Source organism: Vitis vinifera, chromosome 1 (genome assembly GCF_030704535.1).
Source record: "Vitis vinifera cultivar Pinot Noir 40024 chromosome 1, ASM3070453v1".
Taxonomy (NCBI): domain Eukaryota; kingdom Viridiplantae; phylum Streptophyta; class Magnoliopsida; order Vitales; family Vitaceae; genus Vitis; species Vitis vinifera.
The window spans coordinates 5,640,273-5,663,326 of record NC_081805.1 but is presented as its reverse complement, the minus strand read 5'-3'; the positions used below and the strand labels follow the sequence as shown (position 1 = coordinate 5,663,326).

The 23,054-nt window shown below is 33.1% G+C and overlaps 1 protein-coding gene and 1 pseudogene across 1 annotated transcript; both read left to right on the top strand.

Annotated features, from left to right (window-relative positions):
* Nucleotides 1–5,739: 5,739 nt before the first annotated feature.
* Nucleotides 5,740–10,723, top strand: LOC100261217 (MACPF domain-containing protein At1g14780). Its single transcript, XM_002281400.4, has 7 exons — nucleotides 5,740–6,128; nucleotides 6,217–6,458; nucleotides 8,209–8,413; nucleotides 8,537–8,611; nucleotides 9,167–9,350; nucleotides 9,477–9,711; nucleotides 9,794–10,723. The coding sequence occupies exons 1-7, from the start codon at nucleotides 5,892–5,894 to the stop codon at nucleotides 10,422–10,424; spliced, it is 1,809 nt and encodes a 602-aa protein (XP_002281436.1). The 5' UTR covers nucleotides 5,740–5,891; the 3' UTR covers nucleotides 10,425–10,723.
* A 5,332-nt stretch (nucleotides 10,724–16,055) lies between these two features.
* Nucleotides 16,056–17,757, top strand: LOC100266424 (loganic acid O-methyltransferase-like; annotated as a pseudogene).
* Nucleotides 17,758–23,054: the final 5,297 nt, after the last annotated feature.

Here is a 23,054-nt window from a genome sequence, read left to right as displayed (position 1 = left end):
AATTTTAAGTTAATCTCTCATGATGCACAATAAAATTCCTCTTACCCTTGCGTTAAGATCAAGGAAAAAAAACTTCAACATTAATTTTGAAATTCAAAATTTCAAGCTAAATAAATTTTCAACATTGTTAATAAGTTTCTTGAAAATGCAAAGAGAGATGAGAGAAGAATTTGCTTGTTTTGCACGAGAAAAATTACATGTCTCGAGATTGCGGACAAATCATCGTACAAAACACTTAATGAGCCAATGAAAAGTTAACAATCGTAAATTTTACAGTTAAACATAACTATCAATACAATACCTTAACTCACTAATATTCTTAAACGGGAATGATAATGGGACAACTTCAGGATGGGTCATTCCTATCCTTACCATGTCTCGTTTATTCAAAATAAATCTCATTCCCATCACATTAAAAAAATTAGACAAGGAGGGGTGGGGGTTGTATGAGAAATTCCCATGCTCGTCCTACCCCGCCTTGTTTAATTTTTTTTTTTTGAAAATTTTTAATTATTTATAATATATATATTATAAATAATTAAATAATTGTAATTTTTAAAACTTATTTTATTGAAAAATATTTTATTATTTTTATTATTATTTATATATAAACATAGGAAAATAAAAATTAAATTAATTTTTAAAATTAATTTATATATAATTGGGGTTGGGTTGAACGAGGCAGAGCGAGACAATGTAATACTTAAACCTATCTCAAACTCGTCTTAGGTTTTAAAAAAAATTTCAAACTCGTCCTAAACCCGTTTATTTAAATTTTAAACTTGTTTCATTAGAGGCGAGGTGGGGCGGGTACCCAAAAAAACCCGTTGTCATCCCTATTCTTGAAATTCTCTCTCAAACTCAAGGATGAAAGATTTTTTATTTTGAGTTTGTTTTTCAAAGTTGAAAATATACTACTTGAAACAACTTCTATAAGTGCATTAGCTGTTTGATTAATTGATGGTACGTGACGAAGTTCAATTAGCTTATTTAGAATTTTTTCATGAACAAAGTATAAATCTAGTTAAGGGTGCTTAGCTCAACCATGTAATTACGCTAGATTGGCAACAAGCGTAACAATGCTAAGATTATCACACCTAACTATTGGAGGTATAAGATTTGTTGGTGCACAACCAACAATGAAGTATCTGGTTAGCCTTCTCGCGCGATGTAGATGACAACTGCATTTGCACAAAGGAATGTTCGGATGGGTTTTCTGAGCACACCTATTCAAAGCTTAAGTTAGAAGTGGAAGGCTTGAGCAAGAGATTTTATTGAAAAAAGTAGCAGCATACCTTTCTTTTGGTGAATAATGACCATTTATTTTCGCCTAAAAATACCGTCTTCTTAGTGCCTTAATTGTGCATTTGATTGCGCTTTTACCATCTTTAATGCCAATAATTACTAGCTTATAAGACTATTGTACTATAATGAGCCTTGAAGTTTAACGTTTTAGTTTTATAAAGGTTGCGTCAATTAATGCACTTAATATCTATTATAGTTAATGCTTGACAGGTGGGATTGCATAGTGCTTGGTTGGTTTGTATCCATCTGTACCTTGGGGTAGACAGATAGTGTTGAGCGGACTATTACAACATGAGTTCTGTTGGACGACTGAGAACATCCCACAAGATTGAGAATTCTAAGTTTTAAAGAAGAGATTGTATCCAACTAATTTCTTAAACTAGAGTTGTCAAACTTCTATATTTTTACCTTTATATTGGATTTAGACATAGAGCATGTTTGGTAAATCAAGTTAATGATTTAGTAACCAAATTTAAATTATTAAATAGATTAATTATGTCTGGTAAAATAATTTAATATCACAACTTAAAGTTAAACATAACTTTAAGTATTAAGTCCAAATACTTAACTTATTTTTAATTTCAAATATTTTTATCTCATTTGTCTATATCTAGTGAAAACATGTTTTATAATCATGATTCCACATCCATAACTCATTTTTACCCAATTTGTCTTCTTCTAGTGAGAGCATATTTTATAATCATGATTCCACATCCATGACTCATTTTTTATAATAATATTTGTGGTTATTTTATATATTTACAATATTTTAAATATGGATGTTTAACAAACAATTTATGACTTAAGATTAATAAAAAGAAATTCTAGTTAAAATCAATGAAGATAAATATTAGTTAAAATTAATGAGGGTAATTATGCCAATTTATTGTTTTAAAATAAAATTTAAATTAATTTCACCAAACAACTTTAATATTTAAAGTAAAAATTAGGTAATAATTTAACTTAAAATTAACTTAAATTATTAAATAATAAGTATTAAGTTTTACCAAATGCCCTCATTTTATGTTACATTCTAAAAGCTAGAAAATTAAATTTAAGGCGAAATGGACAAAATGACATGGGGTTTACTGTCTATCATCGAGATTTGATCGCCAATATCAACATGATAGAATCCAACAAGATCAAGTGTATATGACTTCCTCAAATGCAAGTCAAAATGATTTGTGCATCACAAATACCTAATTATTCTTTTTACAACCTTATAGTGTGATTCAAAAGGGTTATGCATAAAGTGGTTGTGAACTTTTTCGAGAGAATGAAGAAAAGGGAAAATGTGTTGATTTTGAAAAAGGATAATGCAAAAAAAGGGCAAGCCAGTAGACAAGATAAGGAAAAAAACTTCTAAATTACAAGTCTTTAAATTTAAACAACAAAAGGAACCGACAAACCAAGAATTGGGAAATTCTCATAATATAGAAGGAAAATGACTTGAAGTCATTAAGATAACTAATTCTGAGGATTAAGCCTAGAAACAATAGGTTATGGAATTGGAAAGCATAAAAATAAGTAGAAAGGGATCAAAGACCTTGTTACAAAAGAGACTAATTAAAGAAGTGTTTATAAGTTCAAATTCTAAAAGGGAGTCCATTCTAACAATAAAGAAGACTTCTACCTCCTTCTAATATTTCCTTAGTGCCTATATAGGTGAGAAATCAATGTGAGATTTGTATGCTGATGTTAGTAATATTAAACAAAATAGAAGTAAAAGAAGAAAATAAAAATGCAACTGAAGAGCAAGCTCAAACCAAATTGTAAATAATAAAGATGAGAAAACTTAAGACCATTAAGATCAAACTGATGAATCATCTTGAAGTGTTAAGCTCTAAAGAAATACTAGACTACAAATGCAAAATTTGCAATAGGAAAGGCTTTCCTGGTAAAAACAAATTCCCAGCGAGAATTATAAAGAGAGCTTAAAGACCAAATCCAAGGAGAAAGACTACTATAAGGTAGAGACCCTATGTTAGGAAATGGCTTGTTGTGGTTAAACAACCAAATGAAGAAGAGAAACTTGAAGAACTTGAACATGAATTAATAAAGGATTCATCAAAACATACTTCCATGCCCTCTAGTAGCTCTGAAGATAGCGAGAACCCATATGAGAACAAATATGTAGAATTCGAGGAGTTGAAGCTCGATCCACCACAAAAATCCTATTTTTACAAAGAAGAAAATTCTATGCTCTATTCCAACAGAGCTTACAATCCATTTATGAACAAGAAACAACTTTTACATATGAAAAAAAAAATCCTATACTCCTAACCACGAAGATTACAACTCAATATAGAGAAAGAAGAGATTCAATCATCTAATTACAATAATAAACATCATATTAACATTCATTCATTCATTTGGGTCATAAGATGAATAAACATACTTTGCAAAACCTAATGAGTACACTCTAGAATAGGTCTAATATGCAAAAACCTAACTTGGGGCTCTTATACTAGTTATAGGGAACTTAGATTGTTCCATTCCTAAGGCCTTGGATTAGTAGGGTGCATGTAATCCTATCCTAGGCTCTTTAGATCTACCACACAATAGAAACTAGGCATTCAAAATCAATAAAATACCATAAATCCATAGAATAGTATCATACCTATGATTTTGATGTTCGAAGGTCAATTTTTGTCAATGCAAAATGCTCCAAAACTGCATATGAATGCGATAGGCTTCCACCAAATGACTCCTCATTGGGTTTAAACACCAAGATGTTGGAAAAGATGCTGGAGATCTCTAGGTTAGAGGTTAAAGTTCTTTTTTTAGATTGAAAGAAACCTTAAACCCTTAAGAGAAGTATTTATATGTTTTCTATTAGGCTTAACTGGCTTGAGCCCACCATGAGTTTGAGTCAATTAATCTAGTTCGAAAGGTTGTTAATTGATTAATTAACCCAATAGAGATCCAATTAATTAATTAACTTAGTCCAAACAATGAGGTTGAGGATTCGATAATAAAAAAATATTTATCATAGAAAATAAAAAATTAGTGACAAAAAAATTTCATCACAAATATGTGTACTTTGTTGTTAGTGACAAAAATTATTTACTATTGAAATGTAAACATCAATGATAAATAATTTAATTACAAATATATGTATTTCATCATAAAAAAGTTTCCCACCATTTGGTGAGAGCGACAATTTTTTACTTCGATTCTCTAGTGACAAATTTTAGCGACAACAAGTAGGTTTGTAAAGAAAAACATAATAGTAAAATATTCTATAACAAAATTTCTCTTTTATAATGTAAGATTCATAATTAGCAATGAAATTTTAGTAGTAGACAAAAAAAAATTGTTACTAAATCTCATATTTGTTATAGTGACATTGATTAGATGAAGAATTTCTATATATATATATAAACTCTAATTAATTATATAGAAGCATTTTAAAACCGTAAGGACTTATTAAGCCTAGACTTAAACATATATAGAAACATTTAATAATATATATAATTGAGTGGAACAAGGCAATAGTTGAATCAGCTTAGGATTTTAAAAAAAAATCTCAAGTTTGGGCTTATTAAACCCAGAGTTAAATATATATAGAAGCATTTAATAATATATATATATAATTGAATGGAACAAGGCAATAGTTGAACCACTATGACAAGATAGATTATGTACTCAAAAAAATTTGTTTCATTGTCATCCTTAAATAAAATAATTAATATGCGAATAAAAGTCAACAATTTTACATCTTACAATTAATTGTAAGTAACTAAAAAGCAATTTGACGAACTATTAGTCTTGACAAAAGTATACATAATTAAAATAAAAAGAAATAATTTTCAAATTATTGTTTTGAAAGTCCAACTGAAAAATGAGAATCCTCGCGGGTCAACAAAATATATGCCATTCTCAATCCGTTTCCATTAATATCATTCAAAGATTTAACAATGAAATACTTTGAAAATATGTAAAATGAAGAAATTGAAATCATGGGTGATTTTAAAAAGTCATACCTTTGTTAATACTTTCTCAAATAAACTTGGATTTGAACACAAATGCCATTAAAAAAAATAATAATTTGTAAATCTAAAAAAAACATGTGAAACCGGTACAGGAAGGGAAAAAAAAATGGTCATCGAAAGAATTTAGTAATTTACACATAGGCCTAGTGACTTGAAGTCAAGTCTGGGGCGACCTAGTGAGAATGGATTTGCAAAGGAGAAGCTCAGAAGGCTACCATTTCCTCAGACTACATGGAATTGGTTTATCTTTGCATCATTATATTTCTAACCTTATACCATATAGTCTTTTTCTCTGTTGACCAACAGACCAAGTGGGCAAATCTGTCCTTTTCTTTTCCTAATATCCGGTCACGTCGTGTGAAAGCATGGGAGAGAGCAGTCAAAGTTTACATATGGAAGAGGACAGAATAAGGAACGAAGCTTCCCATTCTCCAAGGAAAGCCGTTTCATTCCCAATGAGAAACCAAAAATACTCGGCTTTGACATTCTCCAAAATTACAAAATTTCCATGTTTTTATTAAATATATATATATAGACTATATCTTCATTGTTAGCGCATCATCAACTTGTTTAAGACTCGGGTAAAAGGAAATGAAGGATGGAATTGCAGAGATGGCTCTAGCCAGCCTTGGGAAAGGATTCGATTTAACATCTGATTTCCGCCTCAAGTACTGCAAAGGAAAACGCCCGCTGGTTTTGCTGAACGAGGCTGAGAAACGAGACCTGCTGCTGCCTGGTTTTGGGCTTCTCAGAGACGTTTCCGTCGATATCAAATGCGATAAAGGCGATCGAGTTCGATATCAATCTGATATTCTCGACTTCCATCAGGTAAACCCATCATCTTCTTCTTGAATTGGAAAAGCGGAGAGCAGAGATATTCACTTGAGTTTGATTTACAAGTAGAGAATTGGTGCAGATGTCTGAATTGTTCAACCAGAAAGCATCAGTCCCTGGGAAAATTCCATCTGGGATGTTTAATGCTATGTTTGGATTTCAAAGTGGTTCGTGGGCTAGAGATGCGGCCAAGACAAAGTACTTGGCCCTTGATGGTTACTTCATCGTCCTCTTCAGTCTTCACATCCATCGCTATCCGCTTCTCCTCTCTGAGGATGTTCGAAATGCTGTTCCCTCTACTTGGGATCCCTGCGCTCTCGCCAGGTAATTTTTCCTGAATTTTCTTTCAATTTTGTTTGTTTGGATTCCAGATTGCAGTCTTAATAGAAGGATTGCTTGAAATTTATTGGAAAAAAAAAAAAGGGAAAATTGTTTCCGTTTCCATTTTATGTTTTTTAGTAGAGTTGAAACTTAGTCCGGTAGGTATATGTAATTAGGCCACCTACCTTACAAACTTGGAATTCCAATTTAGAACATCCACCAAGGACTTTACTTGGAGTTCACCAAATGGCACCCAGGAACATTTTCCTCCACTAAAAACCAACTCAATCCCCGATGATCACGAGGTGTTTGGTTTCTGAGAAAAGAAAAGGAGGAATGCACTTGGATGGAAGAAAAATGGCACTGGCTTTTTCACTAATTAAAATGCAGAGGAGAAAATAATTATGGGTTTCTTGTAGGCAGAGCATTCATGTTGTAACTTGTAAGTTATGAATGAGATGGAACTCTTAGCTGTAGACAGATTTTAGATCTGGCGTTGAATATTTTTTAGCACATAGAATTTCATTGTTTAAATAGATTAATTTATAAATTTGGGAATTTGGTCAGCTTAAATTACTTCAATTTACAAATTAATTGAATAGGATAAGGAAAGATATTGCATTCTGCATCCTGTGCACACAAGGGGTTGCCGAGGTATCTGGTTACTTGACTATCATATCTTAGATACCACGTAACTTACCTTTATTACAGAATTTCTTCTTCCAATAAAATGGAGCAAAGTGGAAGGTCTCATCATAGATCAAAATCATGGATCCTTTATGTTTTGATTGGTTAGAGAATAAGTCAAGAAAAAAATTGGAATTTCAAAACAATTTACAATTTTCTACCCTAACAATTTTTTCTTTAAACTTTTCCTTTTCTTATCCCTCAATTGTGAAAATAAATTTTTTCGTCAGCATCCAAAATATCAAACATGGGGGTAAATCACACGCGTCCTCAACAACAATTTTAATAGCTAGCCGGTCATCAACCATTGGGGAGGTCCTACAAGGCCCGTAGACAGACACAGCCGGCGGCCTCTCCCCTATACCCACATCCAAGTCCAGCCAAGCCTAAGTCCAAAAATAGAAAGATTTGGGCCTCTTCTTTGGGTCCTACACAATAAAAGGAATCAGAATTTGCTTAGAAGTTGTTAATGTTAAAGAAAGGGAAGGCCGTGGGAAAAATACAGTGTCCTTATTTTGTCTTATCGAACGTGACTTTTTGGTATAGAAATTAATTTTTGTCGGGATCACTGGTCCACCTAATTTCCTGTTTAAACAATTAGTTTTGATTATAATTTGTCCACTTCTAGCTGGGTCCTAGAAAGTCAACAATATCAACTACCTCCATTAATCATCAGCTGTTTGGAGAACGATAGGGCTTATTTGGAGCATAAAATATTAGAATATTACTTTTTTATTTTTTGTGGGTTTTCCTTCTAAACATGCATTGCACCTTGACATGCAAATGTAGTCTAGCTCTCGGTGGAAATGGAAACACGTTCTCTAATTTGACCAGTGGAGGTGATGTTGACGTGGTTATCTTGCTTAAATCATGGATCACTTAAATCGTGCGACTCATGATTGGTATCACCACTCCCATCTTCACAAATGTCAGCAAGCTTTGAATTTAGAAAGGGCCAAAAAAAAAAAAAATCAACATTTTGAAGCTTTCAAAGGAAATGAGATTGAGTATGAACTTGGCCAAGATGGCCCCAGTTGATTTCCTGGAATTTTGTGGTGATTGACAGGTTCATAGAGAAATACGGAACCCACATTGTGGTGGGGTTGAGCGTGGGCGGCCAGGATGTGTTGCTGGTGAGGCAAGACAAATCTTCCTCAATGGGGCCATCCGAGCTTAAACAACATATAGAGGAACTTGGAGATCAGCTTTTTACAGGCTCCTGCACCTTCTCTCCAATCCATGCCAAATCCAAAGAACACAACAAAAACAAGGTTTTCTTATTTCCTACTGCCTACGTACATTAATTGTTGTCAAAATTACTTTTCTTGGTATATAGTTTTCTATTTACTACATTTGTTTAAGGTTTATTCTAATGATTTTGACTTTCATTACAGGCACCACAAGCATTCAATCTTTTTGACCCGCAGCCTCTCCCCTTCAACAGCTTCTCCTCCGTCTCCGCCAAAGATGTAGGTTTAATAACGCCACGTTATAATACAACTCTTTTTCCAATTTTGAAAATGCCAATATCTAAGTGTCTCCTATTGTTTGAACCATATACTTTAGAAATATAGGATTTGTTTCAAACGTTCTCATCAACATGTTTTTAAAAACAGTTCTTTAATATTCACTTAACAAAAATTTATTTAGGAAATTAGAATGTTGTTAATCAATTTTTTATATTTTAAAATATTTTTTTTTAAAATAATACATTTTATTTTTGGTTGTTCTTTATATTTTGTACAATTATTTTTTAAAATAATTCAAAAAATAAGTGAAAATAAATAACAATTAAAATATGCTTTTAGAAAATACTTTATTTTTGGCAAACCCTAGAAAAAACTGTTTTCTATCAAAAATTCATTGGAATATATTTTGACTTTAGAAAACAATTTTTGTTGTCTATATAAAAAACCTAGTTCTAAAAACAATTCCAAAGAGGCTTATAATTAAGTGCTTTTTTGTTTTAAGCTTTAGGAAAAAGCTTGATATCTTAATTAAATAAAATATTTTGAATATGGCAGGGTATAACAGTGATAAGCTCCAAGAGAGGCGGGGAAGCATTCGCAGAGAGCCACTGCGAGTGGCTTCTAACAGTACCGTCAATGCCGGATGCAGTCCAGTTCAGCTTTATTCCTATCACCTCTCTCCTCAAAGGTGTACCCGGCAGAGGCTTCTTATCCCACGCCATCAATCTCTATCTTCGATGTGAGTGCGTTCTTTCACTTTCCCTTCATCCAGGCAAAATAAGCTGCATACCATATAATTGATGGGATCACCTACTTTTTGTGATGGTAATATATTCATGTTTCTTTTGGTTTCTGTAACTTGCAGACAAGCCTCCAATATCTGATTTACAGTACTTTCTGGAATTCCAAGTGCACAAACTATGGGCTCCTGTTCACAGTGATCTCCCACTAGGTCCTACCACGAATATGGCTGTTGCATCGCCTGCCCTCCGTTTCAATTTGATGGGTCCTAAACTATACATAAACACTAGTCAGGTTACAGTAGGGAGGAGACCTGTTACAGGCATGAGGTTGTATCTTGAGGGCATGAAGTGCAACAGGTAACCTGGCCATTTTTCTAGCTCCGTTTCATCCTTTATGCTTAATATGTGTAGTACTAAACAGGAATGCCATATATCTCAGGTTAGCCATCCACCTCCAACATTTATCAAACACCCCGGTGATGCTTCAAAACCTCATAGACGATACACCGATGTGGCGAGGATCAGAAGAGGTGACGGATGACCGATTCTTGGAGCCTATCCACTGGAAAAAGTTCTCCCACATATGCACGGCATCAGTTAAATACGACCCCAGCTGGTCAACCCGAGAAGATGTGTCCTTCATCGTCACAGGAGTTCAGCTTCACGTGAAGAAGCACGACTCCAAGACTGTTCTCCATCTCCGACTTCGCTTCTCCAAAGTTCGGAATTCTTTCATAGCCCAGAAAAATTGGATGCAAGGGGCATCAGAAGGTTCTCAGAAGTCGAGCTTTTTCTCGGCCATAAGCACGTCGATAACAGGCAGCTCAGAGAAAGAGAAACAAGTGGTGGTGGATTCTAGTGTGTATCCTGATGGTCCTCCAGTGCTTGTGCAGACACCAAAGCTTTTGAAATTCGTAGAAATGTCACAGGTAAGTAAAGGGCCACAGGATAGTCCTGGACATTGGCTAGTCACAGGAGCAATGCTCCAGATGGAGAAGGGGAAGATACGTCTACATGTTAAGTTCTCTCTCCTCAATCTCTCCTCACCAGAGAGACCAAGTCAAGATTAATGTATAGAGAGACTGCCGTAGTTGCAAGAACTACTTCAAATACACACAATGCAAGAGTAGTTACTACATCATGTTCATATAAAGCAGCGGATCAACATCAAAGCTAATGTAAGAAAGTTCCAGAGAACTTGAATACTTCTTTTTCCTACAGAAATTGTTTTACAGAGCAATTGTATCATACTTTTTTGATTTTTTAAATTAAAAGGTTTGTGCTTATAGAAGGACTGAAGAAAAAAACATAAAAGAAATTATATATTATGGTACGGTCTTGTAATGGAGGGCTAGAATTCTCTTCAGTATTTTCACTTTTCCAAATTTTTGAGTCCAGGGGTTTCACATCCATGATTGTTCTTGAACTTGTGCAGAAATTCCCCCTCCATATGACATAAAGTAGAATTTATTACAAAACTCCTTCTTGTTACTAAAAATACATCAAGAACCTATCATCACATCATAATATTTATGAGACTTTAATAGAATAATTAGGGATGAGAATGAGATTGATTTGAGATAAGTTGCCCCAATCCCATTTTTATCCTTATTGATAAATACATATTTCCACCCATATCCCAATTAAAAATTTAAATAGCATGTCATACAAATGGGTACGAGAATTTTTAATACCAGTGCCACCTCACCCTCCCACCCAATTTTTATATAAATGTATATTATAAATTTTATAATTTACTTTTTAGAGGTAATTTTTTTATTATTTTGTGTTTAAAATGAGAAAATGAAAAAAAAAATTATTTTAATTATTTATATAATTAAGATAGGGTGGGATAAGTTAATATCCCAACCTGTCTTAGACTTATTTTAGGTTTTTTCTTTTTTTTTTTTTAAAATAAAAAATCTCAAATTCATTCTTAATCTATTCATTTTTGTCTCAAACTTGATTGAATTGCACAAAAGTAGGACAAGTATTTGAAAAAACTCACGGCTACCATCTAAGCATAACTTCAGCCTCAAGGGCACCTAGTAGCAAAATTATGCTTGAATTGTACTTCCATTTATCATAGGTTCACAGTACTGCATATTGAATGTACAATATTTATCGAATCATATAGTTAATAAAACAACATGCCTATATAATGCCATATAAAATGATAATGCGTCTCCAAAAGCCTTACCAAATTGGATTTTCTTTGATCACTTTTAGGTGGTGTTTATTTTTTTGCTTAATTTTAAATAGAAACTTAATGTTTAATAGTGTTAAATATTAGGTTATTTGTTTTTGTAATATTTTATTTTTATTAAGTATTAAAAAGTAAAGAAAAACTAATATATTATTTTTTTTATTTACAAAAAGTTAAATATTTTGACTTTTTTTATTCAATAAAAAGTTTATAATAACTTATGAAAAAATAGAAAAACAAACAACTTAAATTTTGAAAACAAATTACTTTAAGCAAAAAATTAAAAAGATAAATACCACCTTAATCTATCTTTCTCTTTCTGTTTAACACAATGCATTAGGTATATGCGAGCATAATCATGGCTATGTGCCAATATTTCATTCATGTCCTTATCATCATTCAATTGATAATGACAATTAGGTCAAACTTTAGGGTCGAGAGGAAAGAAATTTCTTTGCAACTAATCTTCGTCATGTTATATCCATACCAACAAGTTCATCGAAATACGAGTAATGCCCACCCTTGTACTACATTGTGCCACCCTTACCAATTACAATCTCACATTTTTCATGAAGGTAATATTATTCATTGCTACCTTCCATTTATCTATTGAATAGGACATAGTTTAAGACAGTGTTACTAATAACATTTAATGCTTAGCCATTATTTTTTATGCTTCTTGCTCAACATCATGGCATAACAATTTTGTAAACCTCAACAACATAACAATACCCATTTAAAATATACCTTAAATGTGAAAAAAAAAAAAAAATTGTCCAAATATTGGTTTTTCTAGATAGTCGCATTATGTTTTCACCATTTTTTTAGTGCCAAAATAATAAATTTGTCTAAATATTGGTTTTTTCTAGATAGCCACATTATGTTTTCACCTTTTTTTTAGTGCCAAAACAAAGCCCATTCTCAACCTAAAATTATGTATGGGTACTTTCTCAACAAGTTTAACATGGTAATTGGTACTCTTTAGCTTGATGATGCAACCTATGTTATATATCAAGCCTTTAGCTTTGTCCCTTGAGAGAAACATGGCTTGCGGTTCTAAAAGCTTAAGTTTTAACCTATAATACTAGTAGCACTCAAGGATTGAAATATCGGTTTTTACGGATATATCGATACTTCAATTTTACGGATATATCGGAAATATCGGAGAAATATCGGTGGATATTTTTTCATAAATATCGGTGGAGCGAAAATTATTTAAAATTAATAGGAATGCTTGAAAAAACTTCAAAAAATGATAACATAAGTAAGAATACACATTTTAAAGTTATATTGTAAGTGTAATTGATATATATATAATTAAGAAGAAAAATATCGTAAATAGAGATATATTGGTAGATTCGATATTTGAATTTTAAAAATAATATATATGAATTTTGAAAGTGTATAAAGTTAAAATTGAGTTAAGAAATATGAGATTGCAATAGTCCTTATACTAAGAAAGATATCGATGTAGTTTCAATATATTATTAGATGAAGGGAGTTCATCTTGTTGAAGACCGTATTTATTTTAAAATTTTTAAAATATTTTTATTAAAACATATTTTATTATATTTTAAATGAAAAATTAAATTAATTTATATAAAATATCTTATTTGAGATTTAATTTTTAAAATTTTATTAAAAATATGTGATAATAACTTTTTCTATTAATATTAATTTATTTAATAATAAAAATAAAGGTTGATAATTAATAATTATTTATATAGAGAGTGGAAAATTGTTCTCATGATTTTTTTACATATTTTATTATATTTTAAATGATAAATTAAATTAATTTATATAAAATATCTTATTTGAGATTTAATTTTTAAAATTTATTAAAAAATGTGATAACAACTTTTTTTATTAATATAAATTTATTTAATAATCCAAATAAAAGTTGAAAATTAATGATTATTTATAGAAAATTGTTCTCATGTTTTTTTTATTTTTTATTTTTTATTTTTTTATCTCCCCTAAATCTAAAAATAAAAAAAAATAAAAAAGGCACCCACTCGGGCATCAAGAACCCTTTTCTGAAGGTGTCTTCCAGCGAGAGAATCCCTAAAAAGCCCTATTTTCCTCTGCTACTCTCAAATCTCAATCCTCGCAGGTACTAATCTAATCATGTTATTATTATTTTTTTTTTGCAACCCCCGTTTGATTCCCAAGAAAATCCATCCCCATTCGATTTCCGGGAAAATTCATCCTCGTTTGATTTCCGAGAAAATCCATTCAAAACTCCCAAAGAAAACCAAAAAAATTGCTTTTCTTTTGCTCCCTGTGTTTTCTGGATCTGTTTTAGGGGTCTCTTTGCTGTTGTGCCATTGAATTTAAATTTCACGAACCCTAAATCCACGATTTTTGAGCCAGGCTGAAAAACACAACTGCGCGGGCTGGACTGGTAGGAAATATCGCGATTTTTCTCCGATTTTTCGGTGCTTCACCGATATTTCGCCGATATATAGGCGATTTTGTCGATTTTTGGCCGATTTTTCCGTCGATCGATAATCGGTGCCGTTTATCCTTTCCATGCCGCCCGATAACCGATATTTCGACGAAATATCGGCGACATTTTCCGATTTTTCAATCCATGGTAGCACTAGAGTCTCTACATGTTTTCCCCAATAGTTTATTATTTTATATGATGATAATGTACATGTTACAAGGTTGTACTAAACCAACATCATTTAATCACTATGTTAAAAAATGTGGGTGTTGATGATATAGGACCTTGGAAGTAAGTGCATCTGATAAAGTAAAACTATATTCTATTTTTTCATAGTTAGTTTAATTGGTTAATAAGCCACCCATGAATTTTTACTCCTAATAGGTTAATTGCTAAGTGATTTTTTTATATTGTATCTTATGTTCATTCATGCATTTAATTTTATTTATTTGTGCAAAAGAATGTTTGCTTTCAATAAAATAAATGTAAAAGGACAAACCTAAAATTGATAATATAGTATTAATTTGGGACTAATCTAGGAACTACTTACCTATTTCCTTTAGGTGGTTTCATATATCACGAACATAAAATTTTCTTCAATTTGCTTCACCCCATCAAACTGCCTTTTTCTCTCTTAACCTGATTTTTCACTGTCATATGATCATTGGTAACTAGAAATTTGACCATTGTTAGCATGTTCCCTTCACCCCTTAGTCATCCATGAATCCTAGTTCCTCCATTTCAAATCATATGATAAAAAGATAAAAAAATAAAAATTAATAAAAAAAAAATAAAAAGAAAAGAAAAGAAACACACAATAAATAAAGAGAAAGGAAAAAAATTTCTCTGCAATGAAATGGGAAACTTCACATGGGATGTTGAAGTTTTGTCTTGGGTCTAAGGTGTTTTAAGAAGGAAACAACTTACAAAATTGAAATCTTCTTTCCAGCTCATGCATGACCCCGTCTTCAACAACACCTATGACTAAGCTGCCATCACGACCAACATGAGGTCTTGCCTGCAGCTAGCCCTTTTCAATTATCACACACCAATAGGTGAAATTGGTAACCCCGATGGCCTATAGCCTCTAGAAACACCATCGATGACATTCGTTTCACTTATAAGTTATAACATCGACTACGTGCATAGTAAGAGCATTTGCGCAAGCAGATTGCACGATATCATGAAAGGATTTTAGATGAGCTCATTGAGCATATGAAGATGACAGATTTAGGTAACCTAATTTGGGTGAGTCAATTGCACAAAATGATGAAAGGGTTTTAATTTCAATTTACGACTTCTAACTTGAAGAGAAGGGGAAGGTAGGTGGAATGACTGATTAACAATTGGAGCTTTTGGGTAAGTTGATTGCAAGACACTTCACAAATTTAGACATAACAAGTCTAGAGATTCTAACGGACGAAGTTCAAATCAGGTCACTTTCCATCTTGTTTAATAGATTTTATTTTTTTAGCATTTTTAAACAAATATTATAAATTTTTATTATTTTTTATGCAAATAATTTGATTATATATAAGAGAATAGGGGCGCCAAAGGCCATTTGTACTTATCACGACTCGTTCTAATAAAGTCATCTCCTCAAATTTTCGGTAAATGTGAAAGCTGGGTATAATGGTAAGCGAGAAGGACAAATAACATGTCTAAAAGGGCATTTTGAACATAATAATGAAAGATTTGAAAAGCAAAGAAAGTGACCGAGTACGAACATGATTGGAAAAGGACAATGTTGACTAATCCTCGCATGCAGTGATTCAACAACAGTCTGTCAGATATTTTATTTATACTGTCTCTAACGGAGGAGCCTGTGAGGGATGCAGATGAGAAGGTTTGAGCAGAAAAGCTTTCATATACTTGCGTGAGCTATGGATGATATAGTACTTCATATTCAAGTTAGATTCTTCTTTCTAGAAAATGATTTTAATATAAATTTATTAATTATATAATTATATTTATATTAAGAAATAATTTTTATGTTTGAGAATCCGTAAGTAAGACAATATGGACGGCCAAAAGAGGCATGGTTGCGATCCACCGAATGTAAAGGAAATGGATGGAATTGATATCTACGGACGTCTGTGACTTTTTTTAGACTGGCGCACATATGAACAGTACAGAGAGAGATCAGAGATGAGCAACAATACAGCCACCATGCAAGAATCGTTCCCGATGACCGGGGGAGATGGGTCTTACAGCTACGCCAACAACTCCTACTTTCAGGTTTCTATTCTATGTGCTTGGATATTTTTAAATGATTCATCTATTCTTGATTTTTTATTTGGTTAAAGAGATCACAAAATGTTGTCCATCGTATTAGTGTCCACTTCCCCGAAATTGGCTTATCAGCTGATGGAAGAAGATGGGATATGGACACTGCTAACTACATGAATAGATATAGCCTTTTTTTTCCCCTCTTCCTACTGGTCTTTTTCCCCTTATTAGACCGAACTTGTTTCACTTCGACTACTATTGAATACTGGGATTTATGGTATACCATCCAAAACATTCATAACAAATGTTGACCCTGTATATTTTACAGAGACAATGTGCAAATGCCTCCAAGTCTATGATTGAAGAGGCAATTGCTGAGAAGCTTGACGTACAGGCATTGTCTACAAAAACATTTTGCCTTGCGGATTTGGGATGTTCTGTTGGACCAAATACCTTCGTTGCTATGCAACATATAGTGGGGGCTGTAGAAAGGAGGTACCTGGCACTGGGCCTCAAATCTCACATAACTGAATTTCAAGTGTTCTTCAATGACCATGCAGCCAATGATTTCAATACCCTCTTCGCATCCCTCCCAACTGAAAGGCGGTACTTTGCCTGTGGCGTCCCGGGTTCTTTCCATGGCCGGTTATTCCCAGAGTCATCTATCCATTTTATGTATTCCTCTAACGCGCTCCACTGGCTCTCCAGGATGCCTGACGAGATACTGGACAAAAACTCTCCCCTGCATGGAACAAGGGAAGGGTTCACCATACTGGTGCCCCATATGAAGTAGCCCATGCTTATGCAGCTCAATTTGATAAGGACATGAGGAATTTTCTGAATGCTAGAGCAAAAGAGCTTGTGGTTGGAGGAATTATGGTACTTATCATGTCAACTCTCCCAGATGGGACCTCTCCCTATCGATACCCACCTCGTGCTTCGTATGATATTCTGGAATCATGCCTCATGGAAACGGTGAAGGCGGAGAGACAGACCATACACTAATTTTATCATAAATTGTTCCTTTTCTTCATAGTTCTTGCTGAAATCTTGTTTATACACTCTGGAGAGTTAAAAGAGGATTACTTTCAGAATAGTTGAATTTTTTTGTTGTTTTAGAGATTAAACTCATATAAGATTGATGGGGGTAAAGCCAACGATCTTAGTTAATTAATTACAGGGAATAATCAGTGAAGCTCAAGCGGACTCCTTCAACCATCCACTGTATAGGCCCTCTCTAGAGCAGCTGACAGCGCTGGTCGAAAGAAATGGGTGTTTCAGCATTGAGAGAATGGAGTTAACGAACCCTGCGTCCAAGCTTGACGGCCCCATGAGTGGACATGCATACACAATGCACGTTAGAGCTACCATTGAAGGACTGGTTGCAAAACATTTTCGAAGTGATTCTGTTGATCAACTCTTCCATCTCTTCTTCAAGAAAATTGAAAATATGTCACGGCAGTTGGAATTGGACCCCAAAGAAGAAATTCAACGATTTGTTGTTCTCAAGCGTAAATAAATGATGCTTTATGAATAATTAATTACCTGTAAATTTTGGGTTTGAACTCTATCAGTATTTTTTTATCGAAAGTGTCCTAAATGTCTAATTGGTATATATATATTTTTAAAGAATATTATATAAAATATTTTATTGTAAAATATTATATTTTATTATAAAATAAAGAAAATTATTTGAAATATCTTTATAAATATTCTAGGTTGGAGAAAAAGTAATTATAAGATAAAGACGGATTTATAAAGACCATATGAAGTGGATAAAGATGTGAGGAAGAAGGGAGATAGTAGGTGGAGTATGGGGGTTTATGAAGGGAATTAAGCCGAAATATTCCTAACCCTTGAGAAACAAAAATAGAGAAAAACACACGCCAAAGAAAAACAATCACACGCACAAGACAATATTTATGTGGTTCAACAATTTGCCTACATCCACAGAGTTGCAAGGATATCACTATTATCATGGAAGAATACAAAGTACAACATTCGACTACAATATTTTCTCTCTGTATAAAACAGAGCAATAACACCACACTAAAAAACCCTAATTATGAAAGACGGTTCCACAATGGGCTAAACGGGCCCAAAAATATTGCATGAATATTACACATTAAAAAAAACCACGCAATATTATTTGGATCAGGTCGTCAAACCAGATCAAACAAAATTAGGCTCCACAAAGCCCAACAAATCTCCCACTTGGAAACTAGTTCAATCACCAACATCAAACCACTATCCTCCAAGAAACAATCCCCCATCCTTGCAACTTATCCTCCTGTCCTCAAGCTAGAAGACCAATTGAAGCTGCGTACAACTTCAACTTGTCAATAGTGACACCCTTAGTCAACATGTTTGTTGAGTTCTTAGATCCACAAATCTTCTTAAGTATTATTAGTTTATCTTCAACAAGGTAACAGATAAAGTGGTATTTTGTTTGTATATGCTTCGACTTTGAATGAAAAGCCGAATTTTTGGCAAGAAAAATTGCACTATGACTATCACTGTGTAGAATGTCCATCTCCTGCTTCTTACCAATTCATCTAAGAAACCATGTAGCCAAATCATCTTCTTTCCAACTTCAGTTGCTGCAACATACTCAGTTTCTATAGTAGACAAAGTAACAATCTTCTGTAGATTTGAAGCCCATGATATAGCTGTACCACCTAGAGTAAAAACAAACTCAGTAGTACTCTTTCTACTATCAATATCACTAGCAAAATCAGCATCTACATAACCTTGCAGTTTCAAACTTGCACCTGTAAAGCAAAGACATGTATCCCATGAACCCTTCAGATATCTTAGAATCCACTTGACTGCCTCCCAATGCTGCTTTCTAGGCTTACTCATGAATCTGCTCACAACTCCCACTGCATGTGCAATGTTTGGCCTTGTACACACCATAGCATACATCAAGTTGCCAATAGCTGAGGCATAGGGCACCTTGCTCATATGGTCACTTTCTTCCTCTGTCTTTGATGACTACTCTTTGCTTAGTTTGAAATGACTACCCAAGGGTGTGCTCACTGGTTTAGCTTCATTCATGTTGAACCTATTGAGAACTTTCTTCACATACTTTAACTGTGAAAGCTTCAATGTACCATTAGCCTTGTCTCTAATGATTCTCATACCAAGGATTGGCTTTGCAGCACCTAAATCCTTCATTGCAAACTGTTTGGACAATTGCTTCTTCAGATTATTAATCTTTTCAATGCTAGACCCTGCAATAAGCATATCATCCACATACAACAGTAATATGATGTAAGAATTGTCAAAAGACTTAACATAGCAACAGTGATCAGCTTCACATCTCTTGAACCCAATTCTATGCATAAAACTGTCAAACTTCTTATACCACTGTTTAGGAGCTTGTTTAAGGTCATACAAGCTCTTTCTCAATTTGTAGACTAGATTCTCTTGTCCTTGAACAATGAACTCTTCTGGCTGAATCATGTAAAGGTTTTCCTCTAAGTCACCATGAAAGAATGTTGTCTTCACATCTAACTGTTCAAGATGTAAGTTTTTTACAGCCACCATTCCCAATACAAGTCTGATTGTTGACATCTTCACAATTGGAGAAAATATCTCTGTGTAGTCAATGCCCTCTTTCTGCTAGAACCCTTTAACAACTAATCTGGCCTTGTAACGTTTGCTACCATCATGCTCATTCTTTATTCTGTATACCCACTTGTTGTGTAAAGCCTTCTTTCCTACTGGCAATTCAATTAGTTCCCATGTCTGATTCCCCAACAAGGAATCTATCTCATCCTTCATGGCTAACTCCCACTTGCTTGAATTCTCATCTTGCAAGGCTTCATCATAACACTTTGGCTCACCACCATCAGTCAACAGGAGATAATTTAAAACAGGTGAATAACGTTGTGGAGGTCTAATGTTCCTGGAAGATCTGTGAACTTCAGCTACAGGTGTACTAAGATCTACCTGTGAATTTACATTCTTCTTATCTTCTTCACCCCTTTTTTGGACAGTACTTTCAGTCAATTCATCTAAATTGACAAACTCAGATTTCTTTTGATCTATCTCTGTAACATCTGACACTACAATTGACCTATCCTTGTACATAACATGTTCATTAAATATCACATTTCTACTTCTGATGATTTTCCTATTTTGTTCATCCCAAAACCTATAGCCAAATTTCTCATCACCATAGCCAATGAAAAAACATATTTTAGACTTTACATCAAGTTTGCTACAAGCATCAGAATCAATATGAAAATAAGAAACACAACAAAAAACTTTTAAATGTGAAAACTTTACCTCTTTACCGCTCCAAACCTTCTCAAGAAGTCTGAACTCCATGGGAACTGATGGTCCTCGGTTTATCAGGTAAGCTGCAGTGCTAATAGCATCAGCCCAAAAAGTTTTTGGTAGTCCAACATGCAACATCATACTTCTAGCACGCTCATTGAGCTTATCATTGTACTTGAGCTTTTCCTTTCCCGTAAAATTGCTCATTGTCATCTTCATTGCCTCCCAACTGTTTGACAAAGAAGCTAAGATGATCAGAGCACAAATCTCATCATCAAAATCAATTTCTACAGATGACAATTGATTTGTGATTGTATTAAATTCATTCAGATGTCGTGCTACTGATGCATTCTCTGCCATCTTCAAATTGAACAATTTTTTCATCAGATGCACCTTATTGTTTGCGAACGACTTTTCATACATACCGATCAAAGCCTTCATCAGATCTACTGTGGTCTTGTTCTTTACAACATTGTGTGCAACAGACCTAGACAAAATTAACCTAATAACTCCTAGAACCTGTCTGTTAAGAAGTACCCATTCCTCAGCCTTCATACTCTCAGGTTTTGTCCCCAAAAGAGGCAAATGCAATTTCCTCTCATAGAGATAATCTTCAATCTACATCCTCCAATATGCAAAGTCTGTGCCATCAAACTTTTCTATTCCAGATGTCTTTCCTGCTTCTTTGTCATTACTCCTACTCAAACCTAACCCTAGGCTCTGATACCAGTTGAAGGGAATTAAGTTGAATTCCCAACCTGTGAGAAACAAAAATAGAGAAAAACACATGCCAAAGAAAAACAATCACATGTATAAGACAATATTTATGTGGTTCGGTAATTTGCCTACATCCACGGAGTTGCAGGGATATCACTATTATTAGGGAAGAATACAGAGTACAACCTTCAGCTACAATATTTTCTCTCTGTCTAAAACACGACAACAACACCATACTAAAAAACCCTAATTATGAAAGGCGGTTCTGCAATGGGCTAAACAAGCCCAAAAATATTGCACGAATATTACATATTAAAAAAAACCATGCAATATTATTTGGGTCGGGTTGTCAAACTAGATCAAACAAAACTAGGCTCCACAAAGCCCAATTGTTTATGGTTAAGGGTGTGAATATAAAGAATAAGAAATTATATGCAATTAGAGGACAAAAACACCCTGACCAAAAATCTTGATTGTCTATTAAATTAAAAGTTATGTCGGGCAAAACTTGAGAGATTAGTATTAGATGATCAACATGTTTCCATCTAATCTTAATTCTATCCAAATAAAGAGTCTAGAGATTTTTTAAGATCTCACCTCCATGTATGAATATTCTATCTTTTCCATCTTAAATAGTCTAAGAATTATTTGAAGGTAAGGGTTATCACTTGACTAATTTGAAAAATATAGAAAAAAGAACTTTAAATTTATAAATAAGTTTTATCTTTATTTATGTAAAAATATTTTAAAATACATGCACTTTTTCATAAATTAGATAATTATTTCCTAAAATAACTATTTTACTTATTATACTATATGTCACATAATTAGTTGTTATTCTTTTTTTAGCCGTGAGACCTAATTTAGGATTTTTTTTTGTCCATTCTAAAAACAAACATCCTCGGGATTATTGAAAAATAATAAAACAAGAAAATTTTAAAATAAAAAATATAATTAAAACTAAAATATTTAAAAATTAAATATAATAAAAAAAATTTAAAATAAAATATTGACTCCCGTTGTATTTTTCTTTATTGATATCTATATTTTTAAGGGTTTAATACATTTTACTTCTATAACCTATAATATGTTTTGCACATTGCCCTCTTAGGTTTAAAATATAACACATTGTCTTTCAAGTTTCTTAAATACCATGTGCCCTTTTTGTTCAAGGGTGTTAGTTTCAATGGATAGAAATATCATATATCATGCATATGACTGAATAAGTAAGGTTAGATTTATAAATTCAATCATCCAAAAGCCTCAAATATAGAAATGTCATATATCATGCATATAACTAAATAAGTAATGATAGATTTATAAATTCAATCATCCAAAAGCCCCAAATAGAACTCTCTCACTTTCATTTCTTCATTTTTTCTCTGAAATCCTAACCTTATAAGCACTTCACCACTTTTGCTTATATTTTTTTTTTCTTACTTTAATTATATAGAATAATATTTTAACATGTACTTTACATAGGGAAATGAACAAACTATGCAAAGAAGAAGAAAAAAAAAGCAACCTCACTTGATTGAACGGAGAAGAAAAACATGAGACAACGAAGATGAAGGAGGTAAAAGAGCAAATAAAGACACATTAAATTTAAACGAGGGGTAGACAAGTGGTGATGTGAGTAATCAAGGTTGGGACAGGTGGTGAGGAATGAAGGCCACAATGAGGATGAAGATGATAAGGCACCAAATAAAGACACGGTTTTTAAATTTAAATGAAGGTTGGGACAGGTGGTGACATGAGGAATGAAGGCCACAATGAAGATGAAGATGATAAGACACCAAATAAAGACACGGTTTT